General features: G+C 49.3%; 1 protein-coding gene across 1 annotated transcript; it reads left to right on the top strand.

Annotated features, from left to right (window-relative positions):
- The first annotated feature begins 728 nt into the window (after nt 1–728).
- ZP3 (zona pellucida glycoprotein 3) lies at nt 729–9,863 on the top strand. Its single transcript, XM_084762638.1, has 8 exons — nt 729–1,063; nt 3,324–3,442; nt 4,580–4,683; nt 4,766–4,943; nt 6,499–6,616; nt 8,307–8,398; nt 8,525–8,661; nt 9,637–9,863. Exons 1-8 carry the CDS (start codon nt 758–760, stop codon nt 9,846–9,848), a joined length of 1,266 nt encoding a protein of 421 aa, XP_084618764.1. The 5' UTR covers nt 729–757; the 3' UTR covers nt 9,849–9,863.
- Nucleotides 9,864–18,096: the final 8,233 nt, after the last annotated feature.

Raw genomic sequence — 18,096 nt, 5'->3', positions numbered from 1 at the left:
CTGGGGTGTGGCTCAGTGGTAGAGCACCTGCTCAGAATCCCCCAGTGAAGGGCTGGGGGCACGGCTTTGTGGTAGAGCACCTGCCTAGCATTCAGGAAGCAGTGTGTTCAACCTTCAATTCCACAAGGAAAAAAATTAAAACTTGAATAGGAGCCTAGTGTGGCGGTGCACGCCTTTATGATCCCAGCACTCAGGAGGTAGAGACAGGCCGATCTCAGTGAGTTCAAGGCCAGCCTGGTCTACAAAGTGAGTCCAGAACAGTGAGGGCTACACAGCAAAACCTTGTCTCAAAAAACCAAGAAACAGCAGGGCATGGTGGCGCACGCCTTTAATCCCAGCAGGCGGATCGAGCTGTGAGTTCGAGGCCAGCCTGGTCTACAAAGCGAGTCCAGGACAGCCAAGGCTACACAGGGAAACCCTATCTCAAAAATCAAAAAAACAAAACAAAACAAAAAACAAGAAACAACTCAAAACAAAACAAATGAACAAAACAACAACAAAACCCCCAACCAAACAAGCAAATAAAAACTTCGAATACAAATCACATGGGGGCATCTTTAAACTACAATCCAGATTCTGATTGTTGGTTCAGATGAGGTTTGGGGCCACAGGTCTAATAATGTGTTGCTGATGAGCTTCACCAGGGACTGAGGCAAGCAGAGGGAATTCAGGTGGGAGGGTGGGCCGTCCACCGATATAAGCGCCTAGGTAGTGGCAACACCCTACTGTGCGCCAGGGCAGTAATTCAGGCAGCACTATGGGGCCAAGCTTTCGTCTCTTCCTCTGTTTGCTACTGTGCGGAGGCTCCCAGCTGTGCCGTGCACAGCCTCTGGGGCTCTTGCCGGATGGAACGTCCTCCCCAGTGGGGTCCTCCTCATCCGTGGAGGTGGAGTGTCTGGAAGCTGAGCTGGTGGTGACTGTCAGCAGAGACCTTTTTGGCACTGGGAAGCTCGTGCAGCCCGGGGACCTCACCCTTGGCTCTGAAGGCTGTCAGCCCCAGGTTTCTGTGGATACCGACGTGGTCAGGTTCCAGGCCCAATTGCACGAGTGCAGCAAGGTGCAGGTGAGGCTGAGCACCCCTGGACTGGGAAAACGGATGTTGGGAGGTGGGCCGGTGATGGAGCTGGTGAGGGATAGGATGGTCTCCTTTCACTGTGGATAGGAGGCGGCTGTTGACGGAGGATGGGGGTGGGTGCGGATGACTCCAGGCTCTGCTGGAAGCTGGTGGATGGTTTGTTTGTTTGTTTTTTCAAGATACGGTTTCCCTGGGTAGCCCTGGCTTGTCCTGGAACTCCCTCTGTAGACCAGGCTGGCTTCCAACTCAGAGCTGCTTGCCTCTGTCTCCTGAGTGCTGGCATCAAAGGCCACCACTGCTAGGTTCTCACTCCAGCTCTTGATTCTCCTGAAGATCTGTGGTTCCCTCCTCACGAAAGGAGTACAAGGGAGATGGGAGTAAGTGTTGGGGAGGAATGCAGGGGGCAGCTCAGGCACTTGACAGCCATGCCTGGTTATCACGCACCCCAAATTCCAGCACTCAGGGAGCAGTGGCAGGCCGATCTCTGAGTTCAAGGCCAGCCTGAGTCCAGAACAGCCACGGTTACACAGAGAAACCTTGTTTCAAAAAAAAAAAAAAAAAACAACAACTAAAACCAAACCAAAACCAAAACAACAACCCCCCCCCAAAAAAAAAACAAACCTAAAAAAACAAAACAAAAAGAAACCAACCAACCAAGCAAAAATGCTGAACCTGGCATATGCTGTTATAATCCCAGTACTTGGAAGGCTGGGACGGGAGGATCTAAAGGTCAAAGCTAGCCAGAGAACATCAGACATGCCTCAAAAGTAAACAAAACAGTAAAGGTTGGGCTGTGGTGGTGCACACCTACGGCCCCAGCCTTTACTTCCCCTGGTGCTGGGTTTATTGGGGTGCGTCACCCTATGCCTGGCAGCTTTGAACTAAAACATGTATGGGGCAGAGGGCATTATGACAACCTTTATTAAGATAAAGACCTTAAGCATCTCAATGGGGTTGCAGACGTAGCTCAGTTGGTTGAGTGTTCACTTAGCAAGCCCAAGGCACCGAGTTTGAGCCCCAGCACCACAAAAAATAGGACGTGAGGGTGCATGCCTGTAACTCAGCACTCAGGAGGCAGAGGCAGAAGAGTTAGGCATCCCAGGCCGTCCCAGATTGCACAGCTAGCTTAAGGACAGCCTGAGCTACATACACAAAAGCCTGTTTTTTTAACGTTTCAACAGGGGTGGGGCAGTAGGTCCAAGCAGATGAGGCTGAGTCTGGGAGAGAGGTGTGGGTAGACTTTGGATAAGCCAGGCTGGACCCTCCCTGATGCCTCACCTGCTTTCAACTGCCTCCTCATACACCCTCCAGCTAGCTGTGTATGATTCTGCCTTCCTTGCAGAGGGCTGGGAGGTGTGCAGGAGTGCATAAGGGGTGAAGAGGCGGTGTGGGGGAGGGGCGATCCTACACAGCTATAGGGAAGTCGTCATCTCTGACACAGTAAGCTTTCCAGGGGTGCCAGCAGCTTTGGGAGGCACCCATGATTAGTACATAAGCCCAGTAAATGCATAGGCGTCCTAAAGTAGACGTTTGTAGACTCAAACCTGGATAATCCTATCTTTTGAGAGGCCGAGGCAGGAGGATAGCAAATTTGAGGCCAACCTGGGCTCAATTTATCTCATAAAATTAATAGCATCGGTTAGCTCCCTCCCCACACCCTCACCCCCGAGACAGGGTTTCTCTTGTAGTCCTGGCTGTCCTGCCTCTGAGTGCTGGGATTAAAGGCATACGCCACTATAACCGGCTTCTCTTTTTTTATTTTTCCAGGACATGGTTTCTCTGTGTAGCCATGGCTTGTCCTGGAACTCGCTCTGTAGAGTGGGCTGGACTTGAACTCAGAGACCCGCCTGCCTCTGCCTCCTGAGTATTGCACCGAGCTGTCTGGCTGCTTCATTTTTTTTTTTTTTTTTTTTTGTTTTTGAGACAGGGTTTTCTGTGTAGCTTTGTCTGTCCTAGACTTGCTTTGTAGACCAGGCTGGCCTCAAACTTAAAGGTATCCACCTGCCTCTGCCTCCCAAGTGCTGGGATTAAAGGGGTGGTCACCATACCCCGCTGCTTGCTGCTTGCTCTTAATCACTGGGTTCTCTCTCTAGCTCAGCTCTCTAATTTCTTTACTGGCCAGCAGAGGGCAGGTTGAACTGAGCCCTGCCTGCTTTGCTAGATGGACTCCTGTACCCTCCCATGGGCCAAGCAAGCATCTTAAAGGGTGTGTGGCTTGGATCTGGTTAACACTACACCTTTGCTTCAGGTGACAGAGGATGCTCTGGTGTACAGCACCTTCCTGTTCCACGACCCCCACCCTGTGGGCGGCCTGACCATCCTGAGGACTAACCGCGTGGAGGTTCCCATTGAGTGCCGCTATCCCAGGTCAGAGTGGGAGGGGCTGCTAGGCTCCTGGATTGAGTAAGGCTGCCTGCATATTAGGACGTTTGCTCTGCAAGGGAAAAATGCTTCGCAGCTGTCGTTATTGACCCATGTGTGACTTGTTAGGCAGTCTGCTGAGGGTTCTGAGGCCAGGTGGTCGTTAAGGGACTGATTGCCTTTCGTGGAGGGGGAAAGAGATGGAAGTTGAGACAGGATTTATGGAGCCTGGGCTGAAATTCAGATCCTCATGTCTCCCCGCCTCCTAAATGCTGGATTACTTACGTGTGTGGGTGTTTGCTAGCCGACCTGTTCTTGTTTTAAAGATTTATTTATCATTTGTATAGTATTTTGCCTGCATGTGTGCCGGCACACCAGAAGAGGGCATGTGAGACACCAAGTGGTTCCTGGGAACTGAACTCGGAAGAGCAGCAAGTGCTCTTAACTCTGAGCCATCTCTCCAGCCCCCTGGTTTGGTTTTGTTTCACAGGATGGCCTGGTTTCTCGGTGTAGCCTTGGCTGTCCTGGACTTGCTTTGTAGCCCAGGCTGGTCTCAAACTCACAGCAATCCACCTGCCTCTGCCTCCCGAATGCTAGGATTAAAGGTGTGCGCCACCACACCTGGCCAACTCGGTGATCTACCTTGAGCTCCCAAGTACTAGGATGGAGGATGTTTGCCTGCCTGTGGGTGTGCGCTCGTTTTTTTTTTTTTTTTTTCCAGCTGCTTTTATTTTAAGATAGTGTTCTGCTTGCATGTACACCTGCAGGCCAGAAGAGGGCATCAGATCTCATTTACAAATTGTTGTGAGCTATCATGTGGTTGCTGGGAGTTGAACTCAGGACCTCTGGAAGAGCAGTCAGTGTTCTTAACCTCTGAGCCATCTCTCCAGCCCCAGCTTGTAATGGATCTTTTACCTCCAGCCCGGTCACCCATGTTTCAGTCTCTGTCCTCATGATTGGTTGCTTTCAGGTGTAGGCATTATTGGGTGGGGGTGGGGTTAAGGAGCAGGCCTTTGGGGACCTTGGCCTGGCAACGGAGGGATCCTATTACAGAACTCTATAAAAGGGTAGGGACAATGCCCGAAGTCCACACAAACTGCTCCGGGAGGGGTTCTATGAAGGCAGCTGGAGTTTTTCTCACAGGCAGGGCAATGTAAGCAGCCATCCTATCCTGCCTACCTGGGTTCCCTTCAGCACCACCGTGTCTTCAGAGGAGAAGCTGGCTTTCTCTCTCCGCCTGATGGAGGGTGAGTCAGAGGTCTGGAGGAGTTGGGAGGGGGAACGCAGAGGCTTCTGGGTAGCCTTTAGCCCCTGTCTGTGCTCCTTCAGAGAACTGGAACACCGAGAAAGCATCCCCCACCTTCTACCTGGGAGAGATAGCCCACCTCCAGGCAGAAGTCCGCACCGGAAGCCACGCCCCACTGCAGCTGTTTGTGGACCACTGTGTGGCCACACCTTCGCCAGACCAGAACTCCTCTCCCTATCACGTCATTGTGGACTTCCATGGGTGAGGCCTTTCTCCATTATAGTTTTTTTTAATTGTCCTTTGAATGTTTTATTAGTGTTGTATTAATTATGTGAATTGAGGGTGTTGTGACATTTTCTTTTTTTAAAAACATATTTATTTATGAGTATTCTATTTGTATGTATGACAGAAGAGGGCATCAAATCCCATTACAGATGATCATGAGCCATCATGTGGTTGTTGGGAATTGAACTTGGACCTCTGTAGGAACAGACAGGGAATTGAACTCGGACCTCTGTAGGAACAGACAGTGCTCTTTTTAAAAATTTATTTATTTATTATGTATACAGCATTCTGCCTGCAGGCCAGAAGAGATGGTTGTGAGCCACCGTGTGGTTGCTGAGAATTGAACACATGACCTTTGGAAGAGCAGTCAGTGCTCTTAACCTCTGAGCCATCTCTCCAGCCCCCTAGACAGTGCTCTTAATCTCCGAGCCATCTCTCCAGCCTAGCCCTATGTTGTGACATTTTCCTTTTTTTTTTTTTTTTTTTTAAGATTTAAAGATTTATTTGCTGGGCATGATCGCTCATGCCTTTAATCCCAGCACCCCACCCGGGAGGCAGGCAGGCAGACAGGCAGACAGGCAGACGCAGGCAGATTGATGGAGTGTCAAGGCCAATGTAGAATGTTCTGCCTGCACGTACACCTGCAGGCCAGAAGAGGGCATCAGATCACATTATAGATGGTTATGAGGCACCATCTGGTTGCTGGGAATTGAACTCCGCTCTGAAAGTGCAGTCAGTGCTCTTAACCTCTGAGCCATCTCTCCAGCCCATTGTGTGACATTTTCATTTGTGTGTGTTGGTCAGATTCACAAACACACACACAGACCCGTGTTACCTTTTTTTATTTTGTTTTTTGTTTTTTCGAAACAGGGTTTCTCTGTGTAGTCTTGGATGTCCTGGAACTCACTGTAGACAAGGCTGTCCTCGAACAAATTCTGAGATCTGCCTGCCTCTGCCTCCCAAGTGCTGAGATTAAAGGAGTGTACCAGGCCTCATCTCCATTACCTTTTTTCTCCTTCAGTTGATCCTTTTTCTATTCACAATGTCTTAAAAGATTGATACAATTTTTTTTTTCGAGACAGGGTTTCTCTGTGTAGTCTTGGATGTCCTGGAACTCACTGTAGACAAGGCTGTCCTCGAACAAATTCTGAGATCTGCCTGCCTCTGCCTCCCAAGTGCTGAGATTAAAGGAGTGTACCAGGCCTCATCTCCATTACCTTTTTTCTCCTTCAGTTGATCCTTTTTCTATTCACAATGTCTTAAAAGATTGATACAATTTTTTTTTCGAGACAGGGTTTCTCTGTGTAGCCTTGGCTGTCCTGGACTCGCTTTGTAGTCCAGGCTGGCCTCTAACTCACAGCGATGCCCCTGCCTCTGCCTCCCGAGGGCTGGGATTAAAGGCGTGCGCCACCACGCCCGGCTCTACTGGTCAGTTCTTATCGTAGCAACAGAGAGCAAAGTAAGACCCCTGGCCCTTTAGTAATGACGTGTCCTAACTGTTGATGACATTTTCCACTTCCTCCCTTCCAAGCTGCCTTGTGGATGGTCTGTCTGAGAGCTTTTCTGCATTTCAAGTCCCTAGACCCCAGCCAGAGACTCTCCAGTTCACAGTGGACGTGTTCCACTTCGCCAACAGCTCCAGGAACACGGTAAATGACACTTTCCCGCAGCCAAGCGCAAGCTTGAACCCCCGGGTTGCCTTAATGTTCTCCTGCTGGTCCCCTCACATGCTTCCTTTAAGCAAAGGACTTGACCTTGATGGAGCTAGAAAGTAAGAGCGGATAAAGCTTGTGGCTCAGTGAGGTCCTCACAGGTAAGGGTTTGTGGGGTTTAAACTGGAGAGCTGGGTTGGAGAGAGGGTTCAGCGGTTAAGAGCACTGGCTGCTCTTTCAGAGGACCTAGGTTTGAGTCCCAGCACCCACACGGTGGCTCACAACCATCTGTAATTCCAATTCTAGGGAATCTAGTGTTCTTTTGGCGCTGGGTATGCATGCAGTGCATAGACATGCATGCAGGCAAAACATACATACAGTCATAAAATTAAAACAAACAAAAAACTTAACCTGGGCGTGGTGGCACATGCCTGAGGCAGAGGCAAGTGGATCTCTGAATTCAAGACCAGCCTGGTCCATGAAGCAAGTCCAGGGCAGCCAGAGCTACACAAACTCTTATCTCAACCAAAACAACAAAAAATACCCTAAAACAACAACAAAACACCTAAATATCTGGGTCACACATAGTGGCATGTATGTACACCTATTAATCTTGGGCACTCCAGAGGCAGAGGCAGGTAGTATGAGGCCAAGCGTGGTCTATATAGTAGTTGCAGGCCAGCCAGCCAAGGCAAAGTAGTTGAGATCCTGTCTTCCCGAAAAAGCAATAAATAGCAAAAGTTAACCTCCAGGGCCGAGGAAGATGGCTCAATGCCAAGAGCTCTTGTGGAGGCCTGGATTTGGTTCCCAGGACCACTATGCCTGAACTACAAGAGATGTCTCAAAAAGGCAAAAGCTGGGCTGAAGAGATGGCTCAGAGGTTAAGCGCACTTCCTGCTTGTTCTTCCAAAAATCCTGAGTTCAGTTCCCAGCAACCACATGGCGGCTCACAACCATCTATAATGAGATCTGGTGCCCTCTTCTGGCCTGCAAGCAGACATTCAGGCAGAACACTGTAAACATAATAAATATATACATCTCTTAAAAAAAAAAAAAAGCTAGGCTGTGCATAGGCCTCAGTGGTAATGCTTGTGTAGATACACAGAAAGGTTCTGGGCTTGATTTCTCCAGTCCCACAAATCAAGCCAAAAGTTATTTTAATTAAAAATGTTTGTTTTGTCTTTTTTTTTTTTTTTTTAAGATAGGTTCTCAGTATGTACTGAGCCTGAAGAGCTTGCTATGTAGACTAGGCTGGCCTTGAATTTACAGAGATCTACCGGCCTCTGCCTGGATTAAAGATGTGAGCTACCACACCTGGCTTAATTAAACTTGGCAATGTAGAACATTGTATCTGAGTGTGTAAGTCTGAGGCCAGCTAGTGGCAGTTGGCTGTCTCCTCCTACCAGCCAACTTGATCCTTGTGGATTCCAGGGATCAAACATGAGTCACTAGTCTTGGTGACAATCACCTTCACCCAATGAGCCATCTACCTCTGCAGTCCCTTCAAGTTTCTTTTTGTTTTTGTTTTTGAGACGGGGAGTCTCCGTCACCCTGGCTCCCGTGGGCCTGGTCTCGAACTCAGATCTGCCTTGCCCCGACCTCCCGAATGCTGCGCCTCCACATCTGGCCTCCTGCCAAGTGTTTCAAGAGTGGTTGACACATTTTTAAACTCACAACTCTATTTCAGATCTACATCACCTGTCACCTCAAAGTCACCCCAGCTAACCAGATCCCAGATCAGCTCAACAAAGCCTGTTCCTTCAACAAGACTTCGGAGAGGTGAGCAAATCAGATTCTGGGGTGAGGGGTGGGGGCAGCCGGGTAGCCCTCCCGTTGTACAATGAGCGAACATCTTCCTCTCCTGGTAACCTGGATCTAATAAGCCTCTTGTGTTTGTACTCTCAGCTGGTCGCCAGTAGAGGGCGATGATGGCATCTGTAACTGCTGTACCAACGGCAACTGTAGTAGTTTAAGGTATTCCGATCACCAGGCCAATAGAAGGAACCAGTGGCCCAACTCGGCTTCTCGCAAACGCAGGCATGGTATGTCAGCAGCATAAGCTATTTATTCCTTTTTTCTCTTTTAAGACATATGCTGTCATGTCTTCCTTTTTTTCCCCAAGATAGTTGACTTCGAGGATATCCTTCTGGGACTGATAGACCTTGACTCTCAAGTGGGAGGGTGTTGAGCCTGTTCTTTCTTCTCAGTGGCTTTTGGGGTGTTTCTGCCAACCCTTAGATTCTCTCAAGACATTACAGGGTAGTGGGGCGGGGGAGAGTATGTGGCTGGTTGAATGATATTTCATTCAACCCACTGAGGCAGAGCAAAAATTTAATCCTTAGGAACTGTACTTAACTGGTGAGCCATCACTCTCAGCTCTTATCTGTCATCCCAGCCCTGGGCAGGCTATAACAGGAGAAATCACACTTCAAGGACAGCCTGGTCTACGTAGGGAAACCCTGTCTCAAGATACCAAACATGAAAGGCTGGGAGAAAGGCTAGCAGTAGAGCAGCTGCCTAGAGTCCCCCAGTGAGGGGCTGGGGGTGTGGCTCAGTGGTAGAGCACCTGCCTAGAATCCCCCAGTGAGGGGCTGGGGGTGTGGCTCAGTGGTAGAGCATCTGCCTAGAATCCCCCAGTGAGGGGCTGGGGTGTGGCTCAGTGGTAGAGCACCTGCCTAGAATCCCCCAGTGAGGGGCTGGGGTGTGGCTCAATGGTAGAGCCCCTGCCTAGAATCCCCCAGTGAGGGGCTGGGGTGTGGCTCAGTGGTAGAGCCCCTGCCTAGAATCCCCCAGTGAGGGGCTGGGGTGCGGCTCAGTGGTAGAGCACCTGCCTAGAATCCCCCAGTGAGGGGCTGGGGTGCGGCTCAGTGGTAGAGCACCTGCCTAGAATCCCCCAGTGAGGGGCTGGGGGTGTGGCTCATCAGTAGAGCTCTTGCCTAGCATTCCCGAGGACCCTGGTATGATTCTCTAGCATTAAGCATGAAACAAAACTTTGCCCATGTCCTGTTCTTCCACAGTAACCGATGAAGCTGATGTCACTGTGGGGCCCCTGATCTTCCTGGGAAAGGGAAGTGACCAGGCTGTGGAGGGCTGGACCTCTTCTGCTCAAACTTCTGTGGCTCTTGGCTTAGGCCTAGCCACGGTGGCATTCCTGACCCTGGTTGTTATTGTCCTTGGTGTCACCAGGAAGTGTCACACTACTTCCAACCTTGCATCCCTTCCGCAATAAAAAGAAGAGACCCAGTTCTGAGTGTGGTTTGGTGCCTGTATCTAGATGGAGGGTGTGGTATTGGTGGCCGGCTGCATGGGGGCAGGGTGGACTGGACTGTCACATGTCACATATGTGCTAATAGCACAACACAGAACGCCTGGACCTCCTGTGAGCAGCCATCTAGAGGGGGGTGAGAGTTTGTAAACTCACCGTAGACTTGTACTTCCTGGGGGGCAACATGTCCATCTGAGAGTTAGCCGTGCGACGTGACTCCATGGTTGGGCGATCAATACAGAGAGGGGAGGGGTTGGGGATTTAGCTCAGTGGTAGAGCACTTGCCTAGCAAGCGCAAGGCCCTGGGTTCGGTCCTCAGCTCTGGGAAAAAAAAAATACAGAGATGGGAGCTGTTCAAAGAGCCAGGTGGGCCCAGACTGACGTAGCTCTTCCTGTCACGAGACCAAAGGAAATTGGGTATCTGGAAATCTTCTAGCGATGGTTCCATGGATCTGACCCCAAGGGGGGTAAGGATGGTAAGGGGGACTTCCTGCTACACTTCAGGTCAGCGAAGTTACCGGCCTAAAGCCAGGGGTGGGGGCTCAGGCCTCTCATCTCAGCACTTGGGAGGCGGAGACAGGAGGATGCAGGAGTCCAAGATCATCCTTGGTTTTGTAGCAGATTGGAGGTCCTCCTAGGCTATGCATGACCCTGTTTCAAAAACAAACATGGGGTTACGGAGAGAGGTGGCTCAGCGATGAAGAGTGCGTGATGATCTTACAGAAGACTAGGGGCTCAGCCCCCAGCACCCACACAGTGGCTCTCGCAAGCATCTGTCACTCCAGTTTAGGGGTTCTGATATACTCTTTGACCTCCACGGGCACCAAAAATGCACAGAACATACACCCTTCTGTGGAAGCACAACACTGGCACACATAAATCTATAGGCACTGCAGAGATTGTTGAGTGGTTAGGAGCACACGCTGTTCTTCCAGAAGACCTGACTTCCGATCTCGGCACCCACGTCAAGTGGTTCGCAATCTATGCTGGGAGCCACTTGTTACCTCCAGCTCCAGGAGGTTTGAGGCTCTCCGCTGGCCTCCATGGCCACCTGTGCCCTTGTGGCCCATACACAGATACACATACACATGAATTAAAATATTAAAAGCCCTATAGATAATAAGCTCAAAGCAGACAAAAATATTTTCCCAATTAGGTTGTCAAAATCATTTTAGCTCTGGGTTGTGGAGTAGATTTTTGAGGGGTATATGGTTGTGGGTTCTGAGAAGAGGTCCCTTTGATAGTTGAAAGCCTCAGAAAGGGTGTCTGGGATTTCCTTTAGTCTCGTGACAGGACGAGCTACCTCAGCATGTCTTGAGTTTTTTTTTTTTTGGTTTTTTTTGTTTTGTTTTTTGAGACAGGGTTTCTCTGTGTAGCCTTGGCTGTCCTGGACTCGCTTTGTAGACCAGGCTGGCCTCGAACTCACAGCGATCCACCAGCCTCTGCCTCCCGAGTGCTGGGATTAAAGGCGTGCGCCACCACGCCCGGCTGTCTTGAGTTTTTTTAATTTTTATTTTATTATTATTTTGGTTTTTCAAGAAAGGGTTTCTCTGTATAGCCTTGGCTGTCCTGGACTTTGTAGACCAGGCTGGCCTCAAACTTACAGAGATCCTCCTGCCTCTGCCTCCCAGGTGCTGGGATTAAAGGCATGTGCCACCACCACCCAGCTTTTTTGGCTATTAAAAAAAAATTTATCACTCAGGTTGCAGAGGCAGGCGGATCGCTGTGAGTTCGAGGCCAGCCTGGTCTACAAAGCGAGTCCAGGACAGCCAAGGCTACACAGAGGTCCTGTCTCAGAGAAGGGGAGAGAGAAATAGACTTATTTCAGTGTTCTGCCTGCATATACACCTGCCAGCCAGAAGAGGGCACCAGATCTCATCATAGATGGTTGTGAGCCACCCATGTGGTTTCTGGGACTTGAACTCAAGACCTCTTGAAGAGCAATCTGTGCTCTTAAGCACTAAACCATCTATTCAGCCCTGGCATCTCTTGTTTTTATTTCCCATCTCCACTGGAAAGAGTTGTTTTCCTTTTGAGGGGCTGACTACCACCTCACTTAACCTTTTTTTTTTTTTTTAACTTTTATTTCCTGTGTATTGGTGGTGGGTTTACCTGCAATCATGTTTATGTGAGAGTGTCTGATCCCCTGGGTCTGGAGTTACAATTGTGAGCTTTCATTTGGGTGTTGGAAATAGAACCCAGGTTCTTTGAAAGAGCAGCCAGTGCTCTTAACCACTGAGCCATTGCTCCAGCCCACCTAGCCTTTTACTTACATATTTTTTAAAAAAGATTTTATTTATTTATTTATATAGTACTCTGCCCCCATGTGTACCTACATGCCAGAAGAAGGCACCAGATCTCATTATAGATGGTTGTGAGCCACCATGTGGTTGCTAGGAATTGAACTCAGGACCTTTGGAAGAACAGCCAGTGCTCTTAACCTCTGAGCCATCTCTCCAGCCCCTTACTTACATATTTTTGAGACAAAGTTTCGCTAACTTTGGCTGTCCTTTTGTTGTTTTTTGTTTTTTGAGACAGGATCTCTCTGTGTAGCCTTGACTGTCCTGGACTCACTTTGTAGACCAGGCTGCCTTCGAACTCATAGCAGTCGCTTGCCTCTGCCTCTCAAGTGCTGGGGTTAAAGGCATGCACCACCACCACCCAGCCAACTTGGGCTTTTCTAGAACTCTCTGTAGACCAACAGGCTGAACTTGAACTCAGATCTGCCTGCCTCCACCTCCCTAGCGCTGGGATTACAGGCATGCACACACCCCCACCCCTGCCCCCACCCTACCCTGCCCAAGCACACAGCCTTTAATTTCTGTGAGACTGTGGAGTGACTCCGGGGCTCTGCACATGCTGAGCAAGCACTCCACCACTAAGCTACATTCCCAGTTCCCTTTCCTTTTTTTTTGTTTGATTTGAGATTGTATCATCGCACAGGGCCAGCTTGGGCTTGGCATAACTGAGGACAACGTTGTGTTCCCCGTACTCCCTTTTGCTTATGTCTCCCAAGTGCTAAGACTCCAGGCGGTTATCATCGGGCTCAGCCGCAGCTCAGCCTTACGAGCGACTTATGTGATACTCGGGGCCTTGATTGATCAAGTGAACATTTGCCTGCTGGCCAGTTAGGTGTAGACCTACAGGATCTGGAAGATGCCGTCATACACTGGCTGGAAGCAGGTCCCACTGAGGGCAGGTGCTCCAGTGGCGTGGCGTGGCTTAGGCTGGAGCAGAGCGCTTGCCTGGTGTGCGCAAGGCTGATTTCTCCAGATCTCCTGTGACTGGATCTCATGAAACAAGCTTAACCTCCTGAGTCCCTTCCCCCTACCCCGCCCCCCCTCCATCTCCCAAGTGCTAGGAGTATGAATCTGTCACCACATGCCTCTAGGTGTCCACAGTGTATTTAGAGCGAGATTGATTCTTGGTCTGCTGAGGAGGAGTTGTTGATGTGCAAGTGTTGTCGAGAAGTGTGACTGGTGACAAAGTCTGGGTGAAGTCCCAAAGCCAGATTAGGCCAGGCTGGGGAGATAGGTTTGCCAACAAGTACCTTTCCCAGCTAAGCCAACACCCTTATAGGGAGAGAGAGCGATTCTTGCAAGTTGTCCGACCTTGGAGCACAGGCACAGACACACAGTTAAAAAACAAAACAAAGGATTGGTGAGTAAAAGAGTAGACTGGCGCTTGTTTCCAGGACCTCTTTTTTGCCTCCATTAAACAATTCAGAGATTGGCCAGGCATGGTGGCGCACACCTGTAATCCCAGCACTCACTACTCTGGGGGAGGCAGAGGCAGGCAGATCGCTGTGAGTTCGAGGCCAACCTGGTCTACAAAGTGAGTCCATGAGAGCCAAGGCTACACAGAGAAACCCTGTCTCAAAACCAAAAAATTCAGAGATAAAATTAGGAGCTGGAAATTTATGATAGAATAGAATGTGTGTGTGTGTGTGTGTGTGTGGTGTGTCTGTGTGATGTGTCTGTGTGTGAGTGTGTGTGTACGTGTGTGTACGTGTGTGTGTGTGTGTACGTGTGTGTGTGTGTGTATGTGTGTGTGTACACATGAGGGTAAGTGTAGGATTTAGTGAGAGTTGCAGTTTGGAATTTTTGTTTTTGAGGTTGGGCATCTTACTGTTGGGGCTGACCTTGAACTTGCTATGTAGCTGAGGATGACTCTGGGCCTTCCTGCCTATACCTCCTGCGTGCTGGGATTACAGGTATCTACCACCAAATCTAGTTATGCAGTGTGAGGAATGGACTCCAGGCCGTTATGCATGTTAGGCAACCTCACTACACACTGAGGTATCTGCACATCCCCGAATATCCAGCCTGAGTTTTTGTTTGTTTGTTTGTTTGTTTGTTTCGGGACAGGGTTTCCCTGTGTAGCCTTGGCTGTCCTGGACTCCTTTTGTAAACTAGGCTAGCCTCAAACTCATAGTGATCCACCTGCCTCTGCCCTCCTGTCTCTGAATGCTGGGATTAAAGGTATGCGCCACTGCACCTGGCTTTACAATTTTTGTTTGTTTTCTGTTTTTTTTTTTGTTTGTTTTTTGGTTTTTTTTTCAAGACAGGGTCTCTCTGTGTAGTCGTGGCTGTCCTGGACTCATTTTGTAGACCAGGCTGGCCTCAAACTCAGTGATCCACCTGCCTCTGCCTCCTGAGTGCTGAGATTAAAGGCGTGCGCCACCACGCGGGGCACTATCCATCTCTTTGCCGTACTGGGATAACAAGTGTGTGCGGCTACAGCGTGCTGATACAGCAGAACTGTGGCGAAGAACTCTGGGGATGGTCAGGGGGTTCATTTGCCGTCTCACCTACCTTATTCCCACTAATCATCTCTGCCTCAAATTATCCCCAGCTTCCTCCATGTAAATGCATGCATGCTTTCTTTTCGGGTCTAAGAGATGGCTAATTTTCTTTTTTATTGTCTTTGTTTTTGTTTTTGTTTTTGAGACAGGGTTTCTCTGTGTAGCCTTGGCTGTCCTGGACTTGCTTTGTAGACCAGGCTGGCCTCAAACTCACAGTGATCCGCCTGTCTCTGCCTCCCAAGTGCTGGGATTAAAGGGGTGCGCCACCACCGCCTGGCAATTTTCCTTTTTATTTATTTTTTATTGGTGTGAGGGTGTCAGATCTTGGAGTTACATACAGATAGTTGTGAGCTGCCATGTGGGTGCTGGGAATTGAACCCGGGTCCTTTGGAAGAGCAGGCAGTGCTCTTAACCACTGAGCCATCTCTCCAGCCCAATTTTCCTTTTTAAAGATTTATTTAGCCAGGCATGGTGGCACACGCCTTTAATCCCAGCACTTGGGAGGCAGAGGCAGGTGGATCACTGTGAGTTCGAGGCCAGCCTGGTCTACAAAGCGAGTCCAGGACAGTCAAGTCAAGGCTACACAGAGAAACTCTGTCTCGTAAAACCAAAAAAAAAAAAAAAGATTTATTTATTATGTATACTGTGTTCTGCTGTATGTACGTCTGCATGCCAGAAGAGGGCACCAGATCTCATTATAGATAGTTGTGAGCCATCATGTGGTTTCTGGGAATTGAACTCGGGACTTTTGAAAGAGCAGCGAGTGCTCTTTGTTTTGTTTCTCAAGACAAGGTCTCGCTGTGTTAGCCTGTCCTGGACTCACTTTGTAGATCAGGCTGGCCTTGAACTCACAGCGATCCACCTGCCTCTGCCTCTTGAGTGCTGGGATTAAAGGCATGTGTCACCTCTGCTGCCCAGCCACAGCCAGTGCTATTAACCTCTTATCAGAGATGACTAATTTTCATGTGTCATGTCTGGCATGTGTTTAGTATGCACTGTTTTTAAAAAAAAAAAAACAAAAACTATGTATTTTTGAGGCTGGGCAATGGTGGTGGCACACACCTTTAATCCCAGCACCCAGGAAGCAGAGGCAGTTGAATCTCTGAGTTCTAGGTTAGCCTGGTCTACAGAGTGAGTTCTAGGGAAGCCAGAACTGTGCAGAGAAACTGTCTTGATAAAACGAAAGTAACCAGCCAAATAAACAAATAAAAAAACCCCTGTATTTTTGGAGGCTGGTGAGATGGCTCAGTGGATAATGGCACTTGCTGTAAAGTACCTCTACATATGTGTCCCTCATATAAAAATAGATTGAGTACCTAGCACTCGGGAGGTAAAGGCAGGTAGATCCCTGTGAGTTCGAGGCCAGCCTGGTCTACAAATCAAGTCTAGGACAGCCAGGACTACAAGAGAAACCCTGTCTCAAACAAGCAAACAAAAAATGGATTGAGTAGCCAGGCATGGTGGCCCATACCTTTAATCCCAGCACTCTGGAGGCAGAGGCAGGCAGATCTCTGAGTTTGAGGCTAGCTTGGTCTACAAAAAGAGTTCTAGGACAGCCAGTGCTACACAGAGAAACCCTGTCTTGAGAAACAAACAAAAAACAAAACACCAAACCAAACCAAAAACAAAACCCCCAAAAAACACCAAAACCAAAATAAAATTACAATTTTGTGCGTATGGAGATTTTGTCTGCCTTGTATATTTGTGTGCTGTGTGTATGCCGTGCCAGAAGAGGGCATTGGATCACCTACGAGTAAAGTCCCAGATGGTCATGAGCCACCGAGTGGGTGTTGGAGAGCAAACCCAGGGCCTCTGCAAGAGCAACCGGCTGAGGCCGGAACTGGGCATTGCCTCTCCTGAAGCGGGAGTTGCAGATAGTTGTGAACCGCCCCATGTGGGTTCTGGGAGCCAAACTTGGGTCCTCTGGAAGAGCAAACAGGATGTGCTCTTAACTGCTGAGCCCTCTCTCCAGCCCCCCAATAGGCACTGTTCTGTGTGACTCCAAGGACATGCTGGGGACCATTTCTTTAATGAAACAACATCTGTTCTTTGTCCTCAAGTTTCTGAATGTTGTAGTAATCTTCCATTCAACTGTTCTTTCATTTCCTCCTAACAAGGAGGAAGCAGCTGAGTCTAGGGTACAGAGGAAGTGCAACTAAGACTTGACTTGCAGGCAGTGCCGTCCGTCTTACCTTCAGCTGAAAGGCTCTCCTATCCGGGGAGAAGCAGGCTCCACCATGGATACTGAGGCAGGATTGAGAAATAGAGCATTAGCTTGGCCATGTGGGTGCTGGGAATTGAACCCGGGTCCTTTGGAAGAGCAGGCAGTGCTCTTAACCACTGAACCATCTCTCCAGCCCAATTTTCCTTTTTAAAGATTTATTTAGCCAGGCGTGGTGGCACACGCTTTTAATCCCAGCACTCGGAAGGCTGAGGCAGGCGGATCTCTGACTTCGAGGCTAGCCTGGTCTACAAAGAGAGATCAGGACAGCCAAGGCTACACAGAGAAACCCTGTCTTAAAAACCAACAAAACAAGCCGGGCGTGGTGGCACACGCCTTTAATCCCAGCACTTCAGGAGGCAGAGGCAGGTGGATCGCTGTGAGTCTACAAAGCGAGTCCAGGACAGCCAAGACTACAAAAAGAAAACCCTTGGAAAAAACAAACAAAAAACAAACCCCGAGAAAACAAAAGGAGCGTTAGGGAGACACGGGAGAGGGTGGAGTGTTTGCTCCTATAGCCTGATCTGCCTTAACTGATGAGAAAGGTAGAAATTATGCTCACTTAGGGCCAGGCGATGCTTTCCCAAGAGAGACATCAAAGATGTCAGGGCGGCGATTAGGCTGTGATTACTTAGAGATCAAATGATGTGTAACCCTGGGCTGGCATGGAGGCTCGGTGGGGAAAGGTGCTGGAGGACCCGAAGAGTTTCAATCAGAGTCATGCAAGTTGGTGCAGAACCACAAAGCCAGGCCTAGTGGTGCATGGCTATACATAACAGTAACACTCAAGAGGTACAGTCAGGAGGGCCAGGGGTTCAAGGCCACCCTCAGCCACACAGGAGTTTGAAGTGAGTCTGGGCTCTCCCTGACCCCCCAGAAAGGGCCAAGGAAGGGTATTTGTGGCAACTGAAGGTTGTCTTCATATATGTTACCGGAACCTCCTTTTTCTCTAGTGTTTATGTCCGTTCCCTTCATTTGACCTTGTCCCAAAGGCCTCAAGCACATCCTGTAGAAATGTCAAGGATGCATTGAAAACTTTGCCTGTGTGCTTCAAAGAGCAGCCAGAGGGAAAGGGGGAAGTTGCAGAAGAAAGAGAGTCATTAAAGAACTGAAAATTGGCCGGGCTTGGTGGTGCACGCCTTTAATCCCAGCACTTGGGGGAGGCAGAGCCAGGGGAATCTCTGAGT

The sequence above is a fragment of the Acomys minous genome (genome assembly GCF_964271855.1).
Source record: "Acomys minous genome assembly, chromosome: 16".
NCBI lineage: Eukaryota > Metazoa > Chordata > Mammalia > Rodentia > Muridae > Acomys > Acomys minous.
The sequence above is the reverse complement of the archived record's forward strand: the minus strand, read 5'-3'. Positions and strand labels throughout refer to the sequence as shown.

What these genes read in the sequence shown, in the direction of transcription:
- ZP3 (XM_084762638.1), top strand. Translation starts at nt 758, where the DNA reads ATGGGGCCAAGCTTTCGTCTCTTCCTCTGTTTGCTACTGTGCGGAGGC. An exon ending in ACGAGTGCAGCAAGGTGCAG is followed by an intron (nt 1,064 to 3,323) that starts GTGAGGCTGAGC and finishes CCTTTGCTTCAG; the next exon opens with GTGACAGAGGATGCTCTGGT. An exon ending in ATTGAGTGCCGCTATCCCAG is followed by an intron (nt 3,443 to 4,579) that starts GTCAGAGTGGGA and finishes TTTTTCTCACAG; the next exon opens with GCAGGGCAATGTAAGCAGCC.